Source organism: Pelophylax lessonae (assembly GCF_965119305.1).
Source record: "Pelophylax lessonae genome assembly, chromosome: 6".
NCBI lineage: Eukaryota > Metazoa > Chordata > Amphibia > Anura > Ranidae > Pelophylax > Pelophylax lessonae.
Genome location: NC_138773.1, coordinates 78742346 through 78760738, shown reverse-complemented (window position 1 = coordinate 78760738; position 18393 = coordinate 78742346). Strand labels below are relative to the sequence as shown.

At 40.3% G+C, this 18393-nt stretch overlaps 1 protein-coding gene across 1 annotated transcript in view; it reads right to left on the bottom strand.

Moving 5' to 3' along the window:
• Positions 1-18393, bottom strand: part of SCNN1B (sodium channel epithelial 1 subunit beta) — a 148507-nt gene that overhangs the window by 33889 nt on the left and 96225 nt on the right. The window contains exons 6-7 of the mRNA XM_082260268.1: positions 6037-6200; positions 880-987 (exon numbers count right to left, since the gene is read on the bottom strand). Of these exons, the coding sequence (XP_082116394.1) occupies positions 880-987; positions 6037-6200 (272 nt within the window). The remainder of the gene's footprint in view (positions 1-879; positions 988-6036; positions 6201-18393) is intronic.

The window sequence follows — 18393 nt, the reverse complement described above, 5'->3', positions numbered from 1 at the left end:
TCACAGGCGGAGTGCATTTGGTATCACTCAGCCTGTGACAGGAGCCAAAACTTTACAGGAAGCATTTGCTCCACTTCCTCCAGTGCGGCTCTGTTCTTCACATTAATGCTCGGGGATGGCGGGTCGGGAACCCGCAATCTGGGCTTACTGACCCGCCATCCCAGAGCAGGGGGTGGGATCCTGTTGGGGGGGCACAGCATTATGTTTGGGAGGCCATGGCCCCCTGCCCCTAGTGATGCCATTGATATTAATCCTGCAAACCCTGAGAAAATCCCACAAAGCCAATCAAATTAACTTAAGGACAATGAACAAGTCCCAAGATCAACCAGTCAAACTAACTAGTTCAGGTGATGATCATCAAACGTTTATGCCTACATGAAGCTAGTTCACAAATTGCAAGAGACTGTTAACGTTCACAAGGGAGTAGAGGCAAGCTTACCATCTACAAAATGTTGTAAAGTTGTAATAGTATTGAAAAACAGATGCCATCATGTACCTATTTGTACGTTCTACAATTTCTTTCAGAGACACAGGACCCCCAAACCTGAGGTGCTCCAATATGCAAATTTCAACTTCCTCAGCAAAAGTACTGTACTGGCTTTTACCCCAACCCCCCCCCCCCGTTTTTTTTTTTTTTTTTTTAGTCAGCTCATCATACTTTTGAAACAATTGCTAGACACAGGTTGAAGAAAACAAGCCTGTTTCACTTTGTTTCAGGGGTGTCATATTAGAGTGCCCCAGGTTTCAGGGATCCCTGGGTGCTGAAAAAGACATTGGGTGGTACATGCAGGCACCGACGAGTTGCTGCTTTGCAACATTTGGTGAAAAGTAAGGGTTGATTCATCATTTTCATATATATAGCAAAGTCTTGGACTATACCTGGATTGAGTAGGAACTGTTGAATTTTGAATATATATTTGTCACAGGAATATCCGAACCATCTACTGTACATGAGGAATATGGAGCCTCTAAATGTTGTATTTGATCCTATAATGGTAAACACATAATAATGACTATTACATTTCTACAGTTATAAGCAGACGATAGCAATTCATAGTAACACGTCACAGAGGGCTGGGTGTCAAAGCCAAGAAGTGATAATCCCGAATCCAAGATGATGGTGCAGAAAAAGAGACACACAAGTAAAACTTTGCATATGGAAGAAGATAGCTTTGGATTTTATAGACTTGTAAATATGTATTTTTAAAACATTTAAACATTTATTGTTGTGGTTAATTTTGATTTTTGACTTTTAGGTGAAAGGTCCTCTTTAAATATTGCTATTTATGCTTCTTTATAACATCTTAAAATTATTTGAAGATTTAATGGTATACAGTGCCTTGAAAAAGTATTCATACCCCTTGAAATTTGTCACATTTTGTTATGTTACATCCAAAAATATAAATGTATTTTATTGGGATTTTACATGAAAGACCAACACAAAGTGGCACATAATTGTTACGTGGAAGGAAAATGATAAATGGTTTTCAAAAATGTTTACAAATAAATATCTGAAAAGTGTGGCGTGCATTTGTATTCAGCCCCCTTTACTTTGATACCCCTAACTAAAATCTAGCTGAACCAATTGCCTTGCCAGAAGTCACCAAATTAGTAAATTGTATTAAACTAGTAATTGTGTAAATGAATCTCAGTATAAATACAGATGTTCTGTGAAGCCCTCAGAGGTTTGTTACAGCAGCTTGGTGAACAAACAGCATCATGAAGGCCAAGGAACACACCAGACAGGTCAGGGATAAAGTTGTAGAGAAGTTTAAAGCAGGATTAGGTTATAAAAAAAAAAAAAAAATCCCAAGCTTTGAACATTTCACGGAGCACTGTTCAATCCATCATCCAAAAATGGAAAGAGTATGGCAAAACTTCAAACCTCCCTAGACATGGCTGTCCACCTAAACTGACAGGCTGGGCAAGGAGAGAATTATTCAGAGAAGCAGCCAAGAGGCCCATGGTAACTCTGGAGGAGCTGCAGAGATCCACAGCTCAGGTGGGAGAATCTGTCCACAGGACAACTATTAGTCGTGCACTCCACAAATCTGGGCTTTCTGGAAGAAGGGCAAGAAGAAAGCCATTTTTTTTAAAGAAAGCCATAAGAAGTCCTGTTTGCAGTTTGTTAGAAGCCATGCGGGGAAAACAGCAAACATTTGGAAGAAGGTGCTCTGGGCAGATGAGACCAAAATTGAACTTTTTGGCCTAAAAGCAAAACTCTGTGTGTAAGGAAAATTAATACTGCACATTCCCCTGAACACACCATCCCCACCCTGAAAAATGGTGGTGGCAGCATCATGTGTGGGGATGCTTTTCTTCAGAAGGGACAGGGAAGTTGGTCAGAGTTGATGGGAAGATGGATGGAGCCAAATTCAGGGCAATCTCAGAAGAAAACCTGTTAGAGTCTGCAAAAGACTTGAGACTGAGGTGGAGGTTCACCTTTCAGCAGGACAACGACCCTAAAAATACAGCCAGAGCTACAATGGAAGGGTATATTCATGGGATAGAATGACCCAGTCAAAGTCCAGACCTAAATTCAATTGAGAATCTGTGGCAAGACTTGAAAATTTCTGTTTACAGATGATCTCCATCCAGTCTGACAGAGCTTGAAGAACGGGCAAAAATTGAAATCTCTAGATGTGCAAAGCTGAAAGAGACATATCCAAAAAGACTTTCAGCTGTAATTCCAGCAAAAGGTGGTTCTATAGAGTATTGACTTAGGGGGGCTGAACGCAAATGCACACCACACTATTCAGATATTTATTTGTAAAAATATGTTGAAAACCATTTATCATTTACCTTCCAATTCACAATTATGTGCCACTTTGTGTTGGTCTATCACATAAAATCCCAATAAAATGCATTTATGTTTTTGGCTGTAACATGACAAAATGTGGAAAATTTTAAGGGGCATGAATATTTTTAAGCCACTGTATTCCTCTAAGTCAGGAAAACATACACTAGACTTCATTAAAAATGAACAATCTTTAAAGTGTACCTTTAACCACATTTATTTTGTCAATTTTTAGTAGGGATGGGTTAAAACTTCTGTTAGGAAGTCAACGTTGTCACCAGCAAGGATACCTGTGAAAGATGAGGTCACTGACCGACACTTATACTGTATGTGTTTCGGATAGCACGCCCCATGCTGGGCAATAATGTTCCTCCCACAGGGACATGGTGAAAAGTGGGTGCATAGTCTTCTTATTGCGAGGGAGTGCCAATCAAAATAAATAAAGCTCCATGCAAGACAGTATGTAGGATATGCAACTTAAATGTATATCTAATGGTGCGATACCACAACGCTTAAGTATGAATGGTCACTAACGGCTCATTCGCACCTTTGCATTTTGGTGCTTTTTTGCCTGATGTGTGAAAACAACAGAAATGCATCTAAGTGAATGTCAATGCGAAGCCTCACAATGTGCTGCAATGCACTTTTGATTTGACTTTGCATATTGACATTTTGGTGAAAAACGCATCAATAACATCAGTAAAAAAAAACAAAAAACAATACCCAAAAAAGTTGGGATATCTATAATTTTACCTTTTTACAGAAGGTAAATATGTATTATGGCATCAGTTTCTGTAAAAACAGCCCTGCAATGACCAGACACTAAATACTTAGCAAGGTAGTAGGTTCTATGAGCTGGCTACTTCAATTGAAGTAATGTACAAGAAGTGTCCTGCTAATGTTTCCACCGCACTGAAAGTAGTGTTTTCATCTGACTGTATATCACAAGAGATATTTTCAAAGATAGCTGATATACTTTCCTGAGTTTCCTCCTACAGCCCTTTCCATTAAAACTCTTAGAGTTCCTCTTTAAATTACAAGAGGGGTTATTCATTTAAAGAGTGAATGGCAACCAATTAGTTTCTGTATGTAATTTGTGACAAGGGTTCTAACCCACTCCCACAACTAAAAAAAAAGTTTTGGCTTTTGATATACAGTAATATATTTTTCATACTTCCAAAAACAGGTTCCTTTATGCACTCATACCATGCTTGCCCTTGTAGTTCTACAAGGAAAGACTAGACATAGGCGTGCACAGGGGGTGTGCCAGGTGTGCCTGGGCACACCCTAATCCCTACATGCGGATTTCCCCTACTGCCAGGCTTTCCCCAGTATTGCACCTTTTCCCCCAGCAGTGCTGCTGACTTCCCCTCTCTCCTCTCCCTTCGGCTGCTGCAAGGGATGGTTTAGAAAGGAGAGCGGGGGGAAGGGGCTAGTAAATATGTCCTGCCCTTTTTTTTTTAAATAAACACAGTGAACACACCAGTGTTAATTTCGTCGACTAAAACCGGCTAAAACGTTTTCGTCGACTAACACAATTCAGATGACTAAAATACGACTAAAACTAAAATGGCATTTTAGTCTTAAGACTAAAATACGACTAAAACTAAAATGCCATTTTAGTCAAAAGACTATAACTAAAACTAAATCGAAATTTGCTGCCAAAAATTAACACTGGTGCATGCTCAAAGCATAAATAATAACATATTAGATTTTTCACTCCAGGACCAGCAGTAGTATATAATGAGTTTGGAAATTGTAGAGAAATGCTTAAATAATGCATTACAAATTACAATTGAACGACACCCATTCGATTATAGATGACTAAAATGAGTTTTAGTCTACTAAAATGTAGGGCGTTTTAGTCGACTAAAATATACTGGAGTTTTAGTCGACTAAATACGACTAAAACTAAAACACTTGCAGAAGACTAAAATAGGACTAAAACTAAAATGCCATTTTAGTCCTAAGACTAAGACTAAAACTAAATTGAAATTTGCTGCCAAAATTAACACTGGAACACACTCTGCGTGCATTCATAACTGGAGCAAAGTAAACTGTGTTTACTATGCTTCAGTTTGTGAATGAACAGGAAGCTGCTCAGCACAGAGCACTTCCCATTCATTTACTGTCCAGTGAAGCTGAGGCTGCAGAGAAAGGCATGTTTGTTTGAGCTTTGGGGTGCACACCCTAATGCAATAGGCTGCGCACGCCTATGAGACTAAATGTTATTCCAGGGGCGTAACTACAGGGGTTGCAGGGGTTGCAATCGCTACCGGGCCCCATGCTCCAGGGGGCCCGGTAGCAAACCAGTGGGTGAACTTCCAGGATCGCAAAGGTCACACTTGCGACCGGACCCTGGCATTGCACCACTGTGGGGAGGCCCCAAGATTGCAGGAAGGGGGCCCACAAGATTGCAGGAAGGGGGCCCACTGCAGAACTTGTGAAAGAATCCTGCTGCGGGACCGTAATAAAAGGCCATGCAACGAGTGTAAAGAGCCCCAGGATTAGTGGGAAGAGCCCTGGGCTTGAAGGTAAGGGCCCCGGCCAGGGGTCTGGGGGGCCCTTCATGGTTTCTTGCATCAGGGCCCTGAAGGTTCTAGTTACGCCTCTGTGTTATTCTATTCATTTCTATCTTTTTGCTGTCTGTGACTTTAACAATCCAAGTCCATGGTCTTGGTATTTTCTAGCTTTGTATTCACTGCTGCAAAAACAGCCGTCAAGTTCTTACCATTTAAAAATGGGCACCTATCTCAGGAATTGCACAATATTATTTGTATCAAATGTATCTCAGTGCAGGTGAACAAGAGAGTTCACAATAAATTGCATGAAATGTACTTTGTACTTCGCTATCATTTCCAACCCATGTATATTGTGAGCTCATGCATATCATGAAGGAGAGAGGGGCATCAAGAGGTACCAATACTTAGCCTCTGACCTATAAGGTAGCTCAGTGCTTCATCAGTACCTCCTCTAGTTGTTGGCAATTGCATGGTATGCACGCATCACTCATCCCCCCCCCCCCCCCAACTCCCAGGGAGTTTGAGAACTGGAAATAAATATACAAGATAACATCCACCTTCAGTGAGTGAACATTGTTATAACAGCAGCTATAAACATGTTTGAAAGACTATTATGAGGCTGTCTCATTTTGGTTTCACCCAGTTCCAACCAAATCAGTAGTTGGCTGACATCCCATCAGATATCATTGTTCTGTATGTACTTTCCCATCAGCATACCGCAAGGACTGCTATAGAGGTCTCCGTTCCGGGCATAGCATAAATCCCCAGATCCTTCAAAAACGGGAAGCTTCTCTGCTGGTGAAGAATAATTCTGGCAGCAGCTGTGCTCTGGAGGAAGGGAATATACTCCTTCTGGTCAATGTCAAGAACCATCTTTAGCCCTGGAGAAAACAAAGAGGATTTTTACCATTACTCATGCAACACCTACATGAAAATGAAGCCCACTGTACAGAAGACATGTCATTGCTTCCCAATTCGGTCTTGTTGCTCATGCATGGTCAGGTTGGGACAGAGATGTATAGTAACTAAGTAAAACTACTTCACTACTGTACTTAAATACCGAAAGGCGGTATCTGTACTTTCCTAGAGTAGACTTTTTTTCTCCTACTTCCACTTTTACTTCACTACATTTTTTCGATGATTTCAATACTTCTACTCCGATATTTTTTTTTTTGTGCTGCATAGTTACTCGTTACAATTATAAAAATTACCACTGCCAGAACAGTAGATGGCAGGTTTCATGAAGCTCAAAATATGTGTATTATCAGCGCATACTAAAATAAATGCTACTGTATGTATAAATAAAAGCTGCATTTGAAATAATAAAAGACAATATGTTGTTCAAACTTTTGACTTCTTTCTTTAATAACTACATAACACAGTACTTGTACTTTTACTTTCAGTACTTAAGTAGCAATTTTTTTTTCAAAACTACTGGTACTTTTACTTTCAGTACTTGAGTAGCAAAATTTTTACAAAAACTACTTGCAATACTTAAGTACAAAAAATGTTGAATACTTTAGTACTTCTACTCAAGTCACTTTTTGATCGAGCACTTCCACTTCTACTCAAATCACTTTTTGATCGAGCGCTTGTACTTTTACTCAAGTATGGGTTTTCGAGTACTTTATACAACTCTGGGTTGGGACCCTTAAAATGTCCCTGTGTTGACTGCGTTTTGCCTGATCTGAAAAAGGAATTCTGTCTGGCTGAACTTGACACAAACAATTTGACACACACAGTGACACATCCATTCTCTTCGCTCCTCCCAAGACCTCTTGTTCTCTTATCATCTCCTCCCATGCTCGCCTATAGGACTTTTCCAGAGTCTTTCCCGTCCTCTGGAATTCCTTGACCCAATCTGTTCAACTATCTCCTAGTCTATTTGCCTTTAGGTGATCCCTGAAACCCATCTTTTCCGAGAGGCTTATCCTGATTCAAATAAACTGTACTTTTACTTTCACCATTAAGTCATCCTGAACAGTTAGTACTGTTTGTGTCACTTGACCCTCCCTTTAAAATGGTAAGCTTTACTAAGTAGGGTCTTCTGAGCCCTCTTTTACTGAATTTTATTGTAACCGTACTGTCTCCTACTATTTTGTAAAGCTCTGTGCAAACTGCTGGCATTATATAAATCCTGAATAATAATAATAATATTACAATTTATGCAATTCAGGTGGGTGCCCTTACATATGGAAACTATGTAAACAAATGCAAAACATCTCCATAAATGTGCTATTGTGGCCCTGAAATGATTGTTGCCTGTCGTAACAACATCAAAGTCAAGAAAAATCCAGATGTGCCAATATTCTAAGACAGGGATTTTCTGCAAATCGCTTCTCGGCCTTTTGGCTAAGATCAAGTGTAGTATCTGTTCTTATCAGTGTTGGAATGGAACCTGAAGGTTAGTATCGGTGGTGGCCGAAGTAAACCGGGGCGCTCTGGGCGTAACTGGAGGACCGGAGTAGGCCAAACCAGAGAAAGCCGGAGGGTTCCAATGCCTTCCTGATTTGAATGGGTCCGCCCCTACCAGTTTGAAGGGAGCGAGAAAACTGGATCTGCGGCCAGTTAGTACTGCTCCTGGATGTGATTGGTAAGGAACGGCGGTGGCGGTGGGGGAGCCTTTCCTCCTGGGTTGAATCTGGCCTTGCAAAAGGCTTGTCCCCAGTTGAAGGCAGGTTCTCCCTAAGCTGTCCAAAGTTCTGATGCCTCCTGGTAGGATAGGGCTACACTCGGTCTGGCCTTTGGGCCGGGGTAGAGAAAGCCCGTAGTGTATGTGCCCCTGGGGTGGCAGCCCAGGGGTGCCTTAATTCTCACTGGTGAGGGGCAGCTCGCCTTGAGTTTTTCGGCACCATGGTCACTGCACCTACGCACACTTTTTTAAGCACCTGCCTCTTGGGCAAGGCCTTTTGGCTTCGACCAGAGGAATTTTTATTCCGGCCGGAAGGCCTGCCTTTGTTTTTCACTTAGGCACTAATTCACCTCTCCACTTCCCCTTCCCCACCTTTTTGTTTGTGTGTGTTTTTTCTTTGTAGTTTGTCACTTTTCTATCACCTTTTTTTCCACCTGCACGACTTGTAGGGTGTGGGTCCTCGGGCCCTACCTTGAGTCTTGGGAGGGGGTGGATATGGCCTTTTGGCTTGGTCCGCCCTCTCTCATGGGGTCTCCCTTCGGGGGAGCCCCACTTAGTACTCGGTGGGGGCTGTTTCGGCAGTCCCCCTGAAGAACGGGGTCAGTCTGGTTTCGGCCAGACAGACCATGAGTACCTTAAATCCCTGTCAGGAGTCTTGCGCCCCGGGGGATCGAGGTTCGGGTCCTACCTCTTCGGAGGGAAGACCATTTGTTCGCACACCCTGTGCACTTTTTGTGTTCCTCACGTTTGTGTGTGTGCACTTTTTTATGCACCGGGTGAAGTCTTTTGAGTGTGTTTCACACGCTACGGGCTTTAAAAAAAAAGGGATTTTCTGCAAATATTCTGCACAGTTTTAGGTAGCATAGCTAAGGTAACAGTAACAAAAGACAACATCAACTAGCTATGACTGTCAGGTGGTCTGGTATATAACCAAACCCACACTGCTCTCCCATTAGCTTCTTCTATAGGCTATATTTTGTTGGTTAAAGGCTTGGTGGCAAATTTCAACATGGCAGCAGGCTTCCCACTGTTTCATTTATCTTATTTATTACAGGTAATTACTGTATATAGTGCCCTAAATCTACACACCGCTTTACATATATATTATACATTTACATCAGTCCCTAACCTCAAGGAGCTGACAAGCTAATGTCCCTAACTCACATTCTTATATAATAGGGCCAATTTAGATTGGACCCAATTAATCTACCAGCATGTCTTTGGAGTGTGGAAGGAAAGCAAAAGGAGAACTTGCAAACGTTGTGCAGGTAGTGCCATGGTTGGGATTTGATCCTTAGTGCCGTTAGGCGGAAGTGATAACCCCTTAGCCACTGTGCCGCCCATCTTATCTTGACATATTTCATTACTACTTACTTTAGAACACATCCTGTGTTCTCCAGCTGGAGGGGTATTGCACAACAAGGATCAGCACAAGTGGGAGCAGCAGCTCCACGTTTCAGAAGAAAGAAGCTGTGTTACAGGGGACCCCCGAGATTGGAGAGACAACCTTATTACTACCCACTATATGTGGGATTGGAATCCATCAACTGCTTGTCGGCCCTTTTGTGAAGTGTATATGGCCTTAGGACAGGACTCCTGTGGTTTTGGCTATAGAGTGTTTGGTTTATATGTCCCCCTTTTTGGAACTGATGTGCGTAGGACCTCCCCTCATGCCACCGTATGGGTCCGGGTGCTTCACATATTTTTTCTTTTTCCCCTCTGGGATTTGGTACCAATAGAATCTCCTGAGGAAGCTATAAGTGAAAGGCGTAGCGATCCATTGGCTTATGCGACTTGAGATTCCTGTTTGGCCCGGATGTTCAAAAGATCATCGCAGATCCTGCATTTTCTTGTACTAGATCTTATTTTGTAACAGGCATATAACAACATGTTCCCTTGCTACATAACCACCTTGTTTGGGGAGATATTGTTTTGTATTTACCATACATTTTTTCATATATGGTTTTTATATATTTCAACATGTTGTCATAATAAGCTTATATTTTTTATCTGTTAAGTACTTGTGTTTCCTTATGGGATTACCAGTGGTTACCTTTAAAGTCCTATTTATTCTTCTAATATTTCATTATTATGTGTCTTCAAGTATAAAACCAAGCACACTTTCCTTTCAAATATACAGTACATACTATACATGTGTTTATTTTATACAACATATTGGGGAACTGTGTAGCAAAAAAAAAAAAAAACAGCACAATGTGGCTTAAACTAAGCAGTTTCAAAAGTTTTTTTTTTTTTTGTTTAAAGTTCATGCCAAAGATGTGATAGAAAGTTCTCCACCACCTTCATTGAATAAGAGTGTGATTACCACCAGTCACCAGAGAGAATGCAAACTTGGCAAAAGAAATTGCTGCAAGATGATAAGCAGTAAAAAAAAAAATAAAAAAAAAAGTTGATGTTGTATGCAAAGTTCCTTTAAAACAAACTCCAGCCTTTGAGCAACACCTCTGGGTACTCCGCACATCCAATAGGAGCAGTAGTGTTCTACAACCACTGTAAAGACCAGCCATTCTCAACCTTCTAAATACAGGGGAACCCTTGAAATAAATTTCTGGTCTTGGGGAACCCCTGCTAAAAATTAAAAATCTACAACTCATGACACAATAGTGTGACAGTCAATGGGAAGAATGCTCCTCACTCTTGTCATCATTGGGAAGAATTACCCCCTTACAGATAGCTAAAAGGAACAATGGTGTCATTGGGAACTTATCTGAGAGGCAGAAATTGCTCAAGGAACACCTAGGAACCTCAGGAGGAACCCTAGGGTTCCACCAAACCCTGGTCTAGACAAAGCTGACACACCACAGCAAAATAGAGAAACAATAGTGTAGTATTTTTGCTTAACCAGCTTCATATAAAATAATATTAAATCCAAGAATTATTAAAATAAATCTGTTCTAAACACAACAAAGTAAGCCACTAGTTCACTCACATCAGTGGCCGCCACTCAGGACCCAATGTTACAGCATGACATCATATGTAAAAGCTCATCCTAAATCATTTCACGCAAACGCACGTCTTCAGGGGCCTCTAGTGCCCGGAAAAAGCGTCCATGTTTATGTAACCTAAAACCGGAATGTCAACATCAACCACCAAAATGGCACAGCCTACTCTCATCTGGTTGAAGAGACTCTGGACATCCATAACAATAGATGAGCGGCATACTTAATACATAAAAATTAAACCACTGGTAATTTATAGACAAAAGGCAAACTCACCTTATACCAATCTCATCTAATGAATGTACTAAACCCAGGACCCTGCAGTCACTATATCTGGTCTCCCACAGTACACAGAACATGGAAATGCAATTATTTTAGTAAATATAAACTGCTAAATACCTTTTCTCATCAGCAGTATATTGCAGTTTTAGGACTTCTATCAGTGCCTGTTTAAAAATTTGTAGGAGGAGTTTATTCTCCTCTGACTGTCCTATGGGGCTGCAGGACCCCTGACCCTCTGTCTGGACAGTGCTGATTGGCCCTGTGCTGATCACATGCATCTGCCCAAGAAAAAACCTCTCGAGCAATACACACCAAACTGAGCATGTGTAGAGTGCCCCCAAGGCTCTGTACTCCCAGAAGATTGATAGGGGACTGTTGAAGAGGAGGAGGATCATAAAAGACAGGATCAAACAACCTTTTTACACAATGTGTAGGATTAACCCCTTAGGTTCCACAGTGAGTATAACAAGCACGCTTAACTGCATATACAGACTGATTTTACTGTTGTTGGTTTAGTAACACTTTAACAATACCATTTAAATATAAATACACCTGAAGAAGCCAATAAAAATTGAATATAAGTATGTGAAGTTCAGACCACATATCACATAAAAGTAATATATACAATATTATGAAAGAGAGGATGAATAAAATATTAGATATTATATATGAATCAATATAAAATTGCATATAAATATATTAATTAAAAAGAAGATAAAAATAAATTCAAAATCCTAAATCTAGAAAAGACAAAAGGGCACAACAAGGGAGAGGTTAAATAACCCATATAAATATTTATAGCCATAAATCTCATCTATTTGAAATCATTAAAGGGAACCTGTTAAGGACCAAATAAGTTAAAAAATAACAAATACCCTAAACTAAAAAAAAAGGGGTAAGGTAAAATACGGAGAACTAAAAAAGGGGAGACAAAAACTGGGGGAAAATTCTTACCTGGCATCTATAATGCAAATAATATCCCAGTCTACATTAAGATCATAAGGATTAAATGTCTAATAGACCCCAGATCTCTCAATAAAGAGGACCTGTCACAAGGGATGTTGTTCTTCTCTTGTGATAGCAATAAAGTTGATAAAAAAATTAAAGGGGCAGTATAAAAAAAGTGTAAAAAAATAAATAAATAATAACATTAAAAAAAATGTAAAGCGCCCTTTTCCTCCCCCATGCTCACACAAATGCAAATGCTTATTTAGGTCCTGCACGCATATGTAAACAGAGGTCGCACAACCCATGTGAGGTATCACCGCGAATATCGGAGCCAGAACAATAATTCTAGCACCAGACTTATTGTTTAATTTTAAACTGGTAACCTGTAAAGGCTTTAAAACCATTGCCTATGGAGGTTTTTAGTTTGTTTCCGTTCCACGGGCATATGCAATTGTGACATTTTAAGTATCCATTCACTCAATGTAATATCATCTTTAATATTTTATCAAAATTGGGTATTGTATTGTATTTGCATGCACTAAAATTCATTAAAGTGTATTTTTACTTAAAAATGTGCAATTTAAAAACAGCTGTCCAAATATCATGCAGAAAAAAAAAAATTACAACCACCATTTTATTTTCCAGGGTCTCTTCTTTAAAAAAATACATAATTTTTGGGGGTTCTAAGTATTTTTCTAGCACAAAAATGCAGATTTTTACATATGTGAGAGAAATGTCAGAATTTACCTAGGGGTAAAGCAGTGAAAACTGTTCAAAATAATCACCCATCTCATTGCAGTTTTGTCTTATCTGTAAAAATTGGCCTTTGCGTGCATTCCTCAACCACATATGGTGGGGTGGCAACTGTTCATAGGAATGTAGCTATTCCTGTCTGTGGGTTTCAAAAAAAGTTTTAGTGTGTAAATTGTTATTCTTAACCTCCCTGGCGGTCTGAATACGTCAGAATTTTTGTGCTAAAAGCGGTACATTGTTTTGCATTGAAATATGTTGTTTTATATTTTAGGCCTGTAATTCTTAGGAATAACTCAGTTAAATCTGTCCAAACAAGAGTCTAGTAGACATCCCTGGTATGATAAAATTCGAAACACAAAATCATAAATTATAAAAGGGACCCACCACTCCCTGAAGAATTATTAGGCCCAGAAATTTCCAAATGTCTTCTTTGGTCACTGGTTCCCACTTTCTGCATCTTGCAAACTTCCGATGCGTAGCGCATTGTTGCTCTTTGTACCGGTTTGTCTCGGTAACTATTTTCTCAATAACCTCATCGGTCAGAAATAACTGTAGGTGTGCCAAGGGGTTGTCATGGTCAATGTCAACTTTCATACCAGGTGCTCCAGTAAATGGGAATCTTGGGGGCGCTGCCTGATCCATACCGCAGTCAATAGAGCACCAAGTCCACACATCGCTGAGCACAGTCACAGAATTGTTGCTGTTGTCACTTTTAGTACCTAATGATGAACTTTCCCATGAATCACTATCGCTCAGTTCTTAAAATATTTCCAATTCACTGTCGCTGTTTTCCAGTTCGTCCAAAAGCGTTTTTGAGCTAAAAGAACGCTTTTTGGACGCCATGGACGTTATCAATTTTCCAGGCACAAAGTACCGCAAAAAGTACAGGCAGGGCAATGGAAAAGCCAGTAGGTGAAATGGCATGATCATGTCATTTTTTTTTTAATCTCCTGCCGGTTCCACCCCCCTGCGACGTGGCGCTCGCAGGGAAGGGAACCGGAAGACAGGTGACGGCATCGGCCAAACACACAGCTGGAGGATGGCTGGAGGAAGGCTGGGGAGGAATGGGAAGGGGAGTATCATTCTGGGGTAATCCCGAGTGTGGCTCAGGGTTACCGCTTTTGGCACTGAATATCGGGAATGCCGCTAGGGAGGTTAATAACTATAGTCAGATACAAAAAATATAATTCCTTTTTACTATACTTAAAGGATAATCTAGTGATTAAAACATTATTATTAAGGCTATTCATAAAATTCTCTAGGAATCCTGAATCACCTTTCCATAAAAACAAAATATCATCAATAAATCTCCTGTAAAATGTGTTATGTGTCTATTCCTGTCCTTAAGTCATATCCAATTCCCATCTAGCCAAAAATAATTTTGTCAAGTTAGGGGTAAACTGTGCCCCCGTGGCTACTCCCTTTATTTGCAAACAGAATGGGATACAGTGGGTATAAAAAAGAATCACCCCCTTTAAAATAATCACATTTTGTTGATTTACAGCCTAAAAATAAAACAGACACAGTTTTTGTTTTATTTAGCTGTATTTACACAAATTACAACATCCAAGTGAAAGATATAACACCAACATGTCAGGAAAAAAAAAAAAAAACAGAATCACTGAGTTGGAAAAAGGATTGGCCCCTTGTGTGGGTATTTTGTTGAACCACCTTTTGCTTTAATTACAGCCTTTTGTCTGTTGGGATATGTCTCTGCTAACTTTGTACATCTAAACTTTGCAAAATTTGCCCACTCTTCTTTGCAGAACTACTCAAGTTCAGTTAAATTTGATGGTGATCATTTGTGGACTGTAGTCTTCAAGTCATTCTACAGGTTTTCAATGGGGTTTAAGTCTGGGCTCTAACTAGGCCATCCAAGGACCTTTATCTTTTTTTTCCTTCAACCACTGTGTGGTCACTTTTGCTGTGTGCTTTTGCTTATTGTCATGTTGACATTTTTCTGGCAGAGGGCAGCAGATTTTTCTCAAGAATTTGATGGTATTTTGCCCCATCCATTTTTCTTCTATCCTGACAAGTACTCCAGTCCCTGCTGCAGAGAAAAACCCCCATAACAGGATATTACCATCTCCATACTTTACTGTAGGAATGGTGTTATTTGTATGGTGAACTGTATTGGATTTCCGCCAGACATACTGTTTGGTGTTGATGCCAAATAGTTAAATCATAGTCTCATTTGACCACCCTTAATGCACCTTGAAGATTCTGAGGCCACATGGTGTTATGGTTAGATGAGACCAAAATTGAATGGTAAAACAAAAACTGTGTCTGTCTTCATTTCAGGCTGCAAGGAACACAATGTGATTATTTTAAAGGGGGGCAATTCTTTTCTATACCCACTGTTTAATGTGCTGCATTTAAAGAATATTCAACTTCTTTCATACCATCCATGTGTGCAATATTAGTATACAGTGATGTTACATTCACAGTACCCAAAAAAACATAATTGTCTAAATTCTAATGTTTAAGATCATCTAGTACTTGTCTGGTGTTTTTAAGGTATGCGGGAGTGCTCACTAACAAGGGCTGAAGAAAATAATCAATATATTTCCCAATGCTTGTTAATAAGGACCTTATCCCACTAATAATTGGTGGGGGGGGGGGGTTCAGGGTCCTCAGGTAAAACACAATCAGGATCCTAGGAGATTATGGAATTAAATACTGCTTTTCTTTCTTATTTAATATCCCTTTCTTATAACCACTTATGATAGTCTCTTTTAATTTCTTATTATAACCAACAATGGGATCCTTATTAGGGTTAAGTATGTTTCTGTATCATTCAAAATGTTATACATTTCTTTAATCATTTCCCATCTGGCCATAGGACATAAATGGCCAGATGGGAGCAGCGCCGGTGTGGGTGGACGTACCCGTACATCCTCCCGCATTGTCCACTCAAGTGCGCTCTCTAGAGTGCGCAGCAGCGAGGTCTGTGACTTGTTGTGTCCACCAGACACAACCGTTTACCGATCATTGTACTGGGCTGCTGTGAGGTCAGTGATTGGTCACAGCAATCACATGGTATCGGGGGCCAATTACAGTGGCCCTGTACTATCTGATAGCTGTGACCAATCACAGCATCATAGTAGTACACAAGGTTTCTTGAATGAAACCTTTACACAGTCTTTTACTGATTGCTTATTATAGTGATGACCACTGTATTAGTCAATAACAGTGTAAAAAAAAATCCTGATCTCTTCTCCAGAGTAGTACATTGTCACTATGATAACACTGCATTTCTTTGAAAAAAAAAAAAAAAAAAAATATATATATATATATATACAGTATATACACAGTATATCACAAAAGTGCGTACACCCCTCACATTTTTGTAAATATGTTATTATATCTTTTTATGTGACAACACTAAAGAAATGGCACTTTGCTACAATGTTAAGTAGTGAGGGTACAGCTTGTATAACAGTGTAAATTTGCTGTACCCTCAACTGTATACTTGAGATACTGTATATACTGTATATATACTATATGTGTGTATATATATATATATATATATATATATATATATATATATATATATGACACAGTGGGGAAAATAATTATTTGATCACCTGCAGATTTAGTTAGTTTGCCCACTTACAAAGAAATGAAGAGATGGTGGGTCTATGATTTTTTTTAATCATAGGTGTATTTTAAATGATACGGACAATATAAACCAAAAATTCCAGAAAAAAACATATGTAGCACCCTCCTAAGTAGGTGCTAGATAGGAGAGTATAGTTTTCTCTCTGTCTGCCTTTCAGAAGAGCAGCAGGTAAATTCTATTTTGCTCTGTGCTTAACAGGGAGCAGGATCTGTGAGTTAGGTCTGCTCAATGTGCTCAGTTTGTGTATCATCTGGTCTGGGGGAGTGTCCCCACTGTTCCAATGGGGAGGCACATTGGACAGTGGAGGAAACCTGGTTAATGGGTACACCGGCTTTGATACAGCCTCTGTGATTGGCACAGACTGTTGACTCGATACATTGTGGGGTGTGGTATAAAAGCCAGGAGCACATGTGCTTGGGGTCTTTGGCTGGTGAGCAGAGTCCCGAAAGGAGGGTGACGGCTGCCTCCTCTGCTGCAGCAGTTGGTGTATGGTCACAGGCAGTCGGCCTGGTGAGCCAGAAGAAAAGAGATGAACCCAGAGGTACAGGAGAGCTGACTAAAGGGGTTGAGACACTGGAGAACCTGAAAAAACAGTATCATGAGTACAGGGGATCGTGTCTAAGGGCCTGACCAGGAAGGGGGCAACCCGGAGTAGAGTAGTCAGAGGACAGGTGTCGGCTGGTAGAGTGAAAGGGGGTGCTAGGCAAGTACCCTGAAGATAGTGTGTAACCAAGTCTTTTATTCAGAGTCTCTGTATCTACAATTCATCTTGTGGCAAGGTAATATCTGAAGCCTGGCTGCATCTTCAGATAGAAGTCCTCAGAATTGTGAATAGTTCAAGTTCCGGAGTATCCCACTCTTCCCTTCTCCCATCCCTATTTAAAATAAAACAACAAAAACCAACAACCCCTAAACTGTTTATTGATGAGCCGGAAAGTAAAGTGTTAAGTTTCTGCATGCAGTTGCTAATGGTAACCCAGAGGGACCAGAAAAGGTGAAAAATTCAGCAGTCCTCAAGGGGGCAGTGCTACACATATAAGACAAATGCTATAAATTAAGCTGCAGTTCAGTGAGTAAAAAAAGCATTTTATCCCCAAGCAAAACCTGATGGATTGGTGGAGAAACCCTTGTTGGCAAGCACAGAGGTAAGACGTTTCTTTTAGATAGTGACCAGGTTTGCACACATCTTAGGAAAATCTTCGGTCCACTCTTTTTTACAGATCTTCTCTAAATCCTTAAGGTTTGTTGGCTGTTGCTTGGCAACTCAAAGTTTCAGCTCCCTCCATACATTTTCGATTGGATTAAGGTCTGGAGACTGACTAGACCACTCCATGACCTTAATGTGCTTCTTCTTGAGCCACTCCTTTTTTTGCCTTGGTGGTATGTTTTGGATCATTGTCATGCTGAAAGACCCATCCATGACCCATTTTCAGTGTTCTGGCTGAGGGAAGAAGGTTCTCATCCAAGATTTTACAATACGTGGCCCCATCCATTGGCCCCTCATTGCGGCAAAGTCATTCTGTACCTTTAGCAGAGAAACAGCCCCAAAGCATCATGTTTCCACCTCTGTGCTTGACTGTAGGTATGGTGTTCTTAGGGTCATAGTCAGCATTTTTCTTCCTCTAAACACAGCGAGTTCACCTCCTCAAGAAGGCACATGTACAGTCATGCCAATGAACATCTAAATGATTTAGAAAAAGATTGGGAGAAAATGCTGTGGTCAGATGAGACTCGCCGTGTCTATCCATGGTAACCCGACTTGCCGCGTCGCAAGAGAGTCAGGAGAATAAATGTTATGTTTATTGCATTGATGATGAGAACCCCCCTGCGTGAGAAGACATAACTATATAAGCTTTGACTTCTTTTAAATAAAAGTG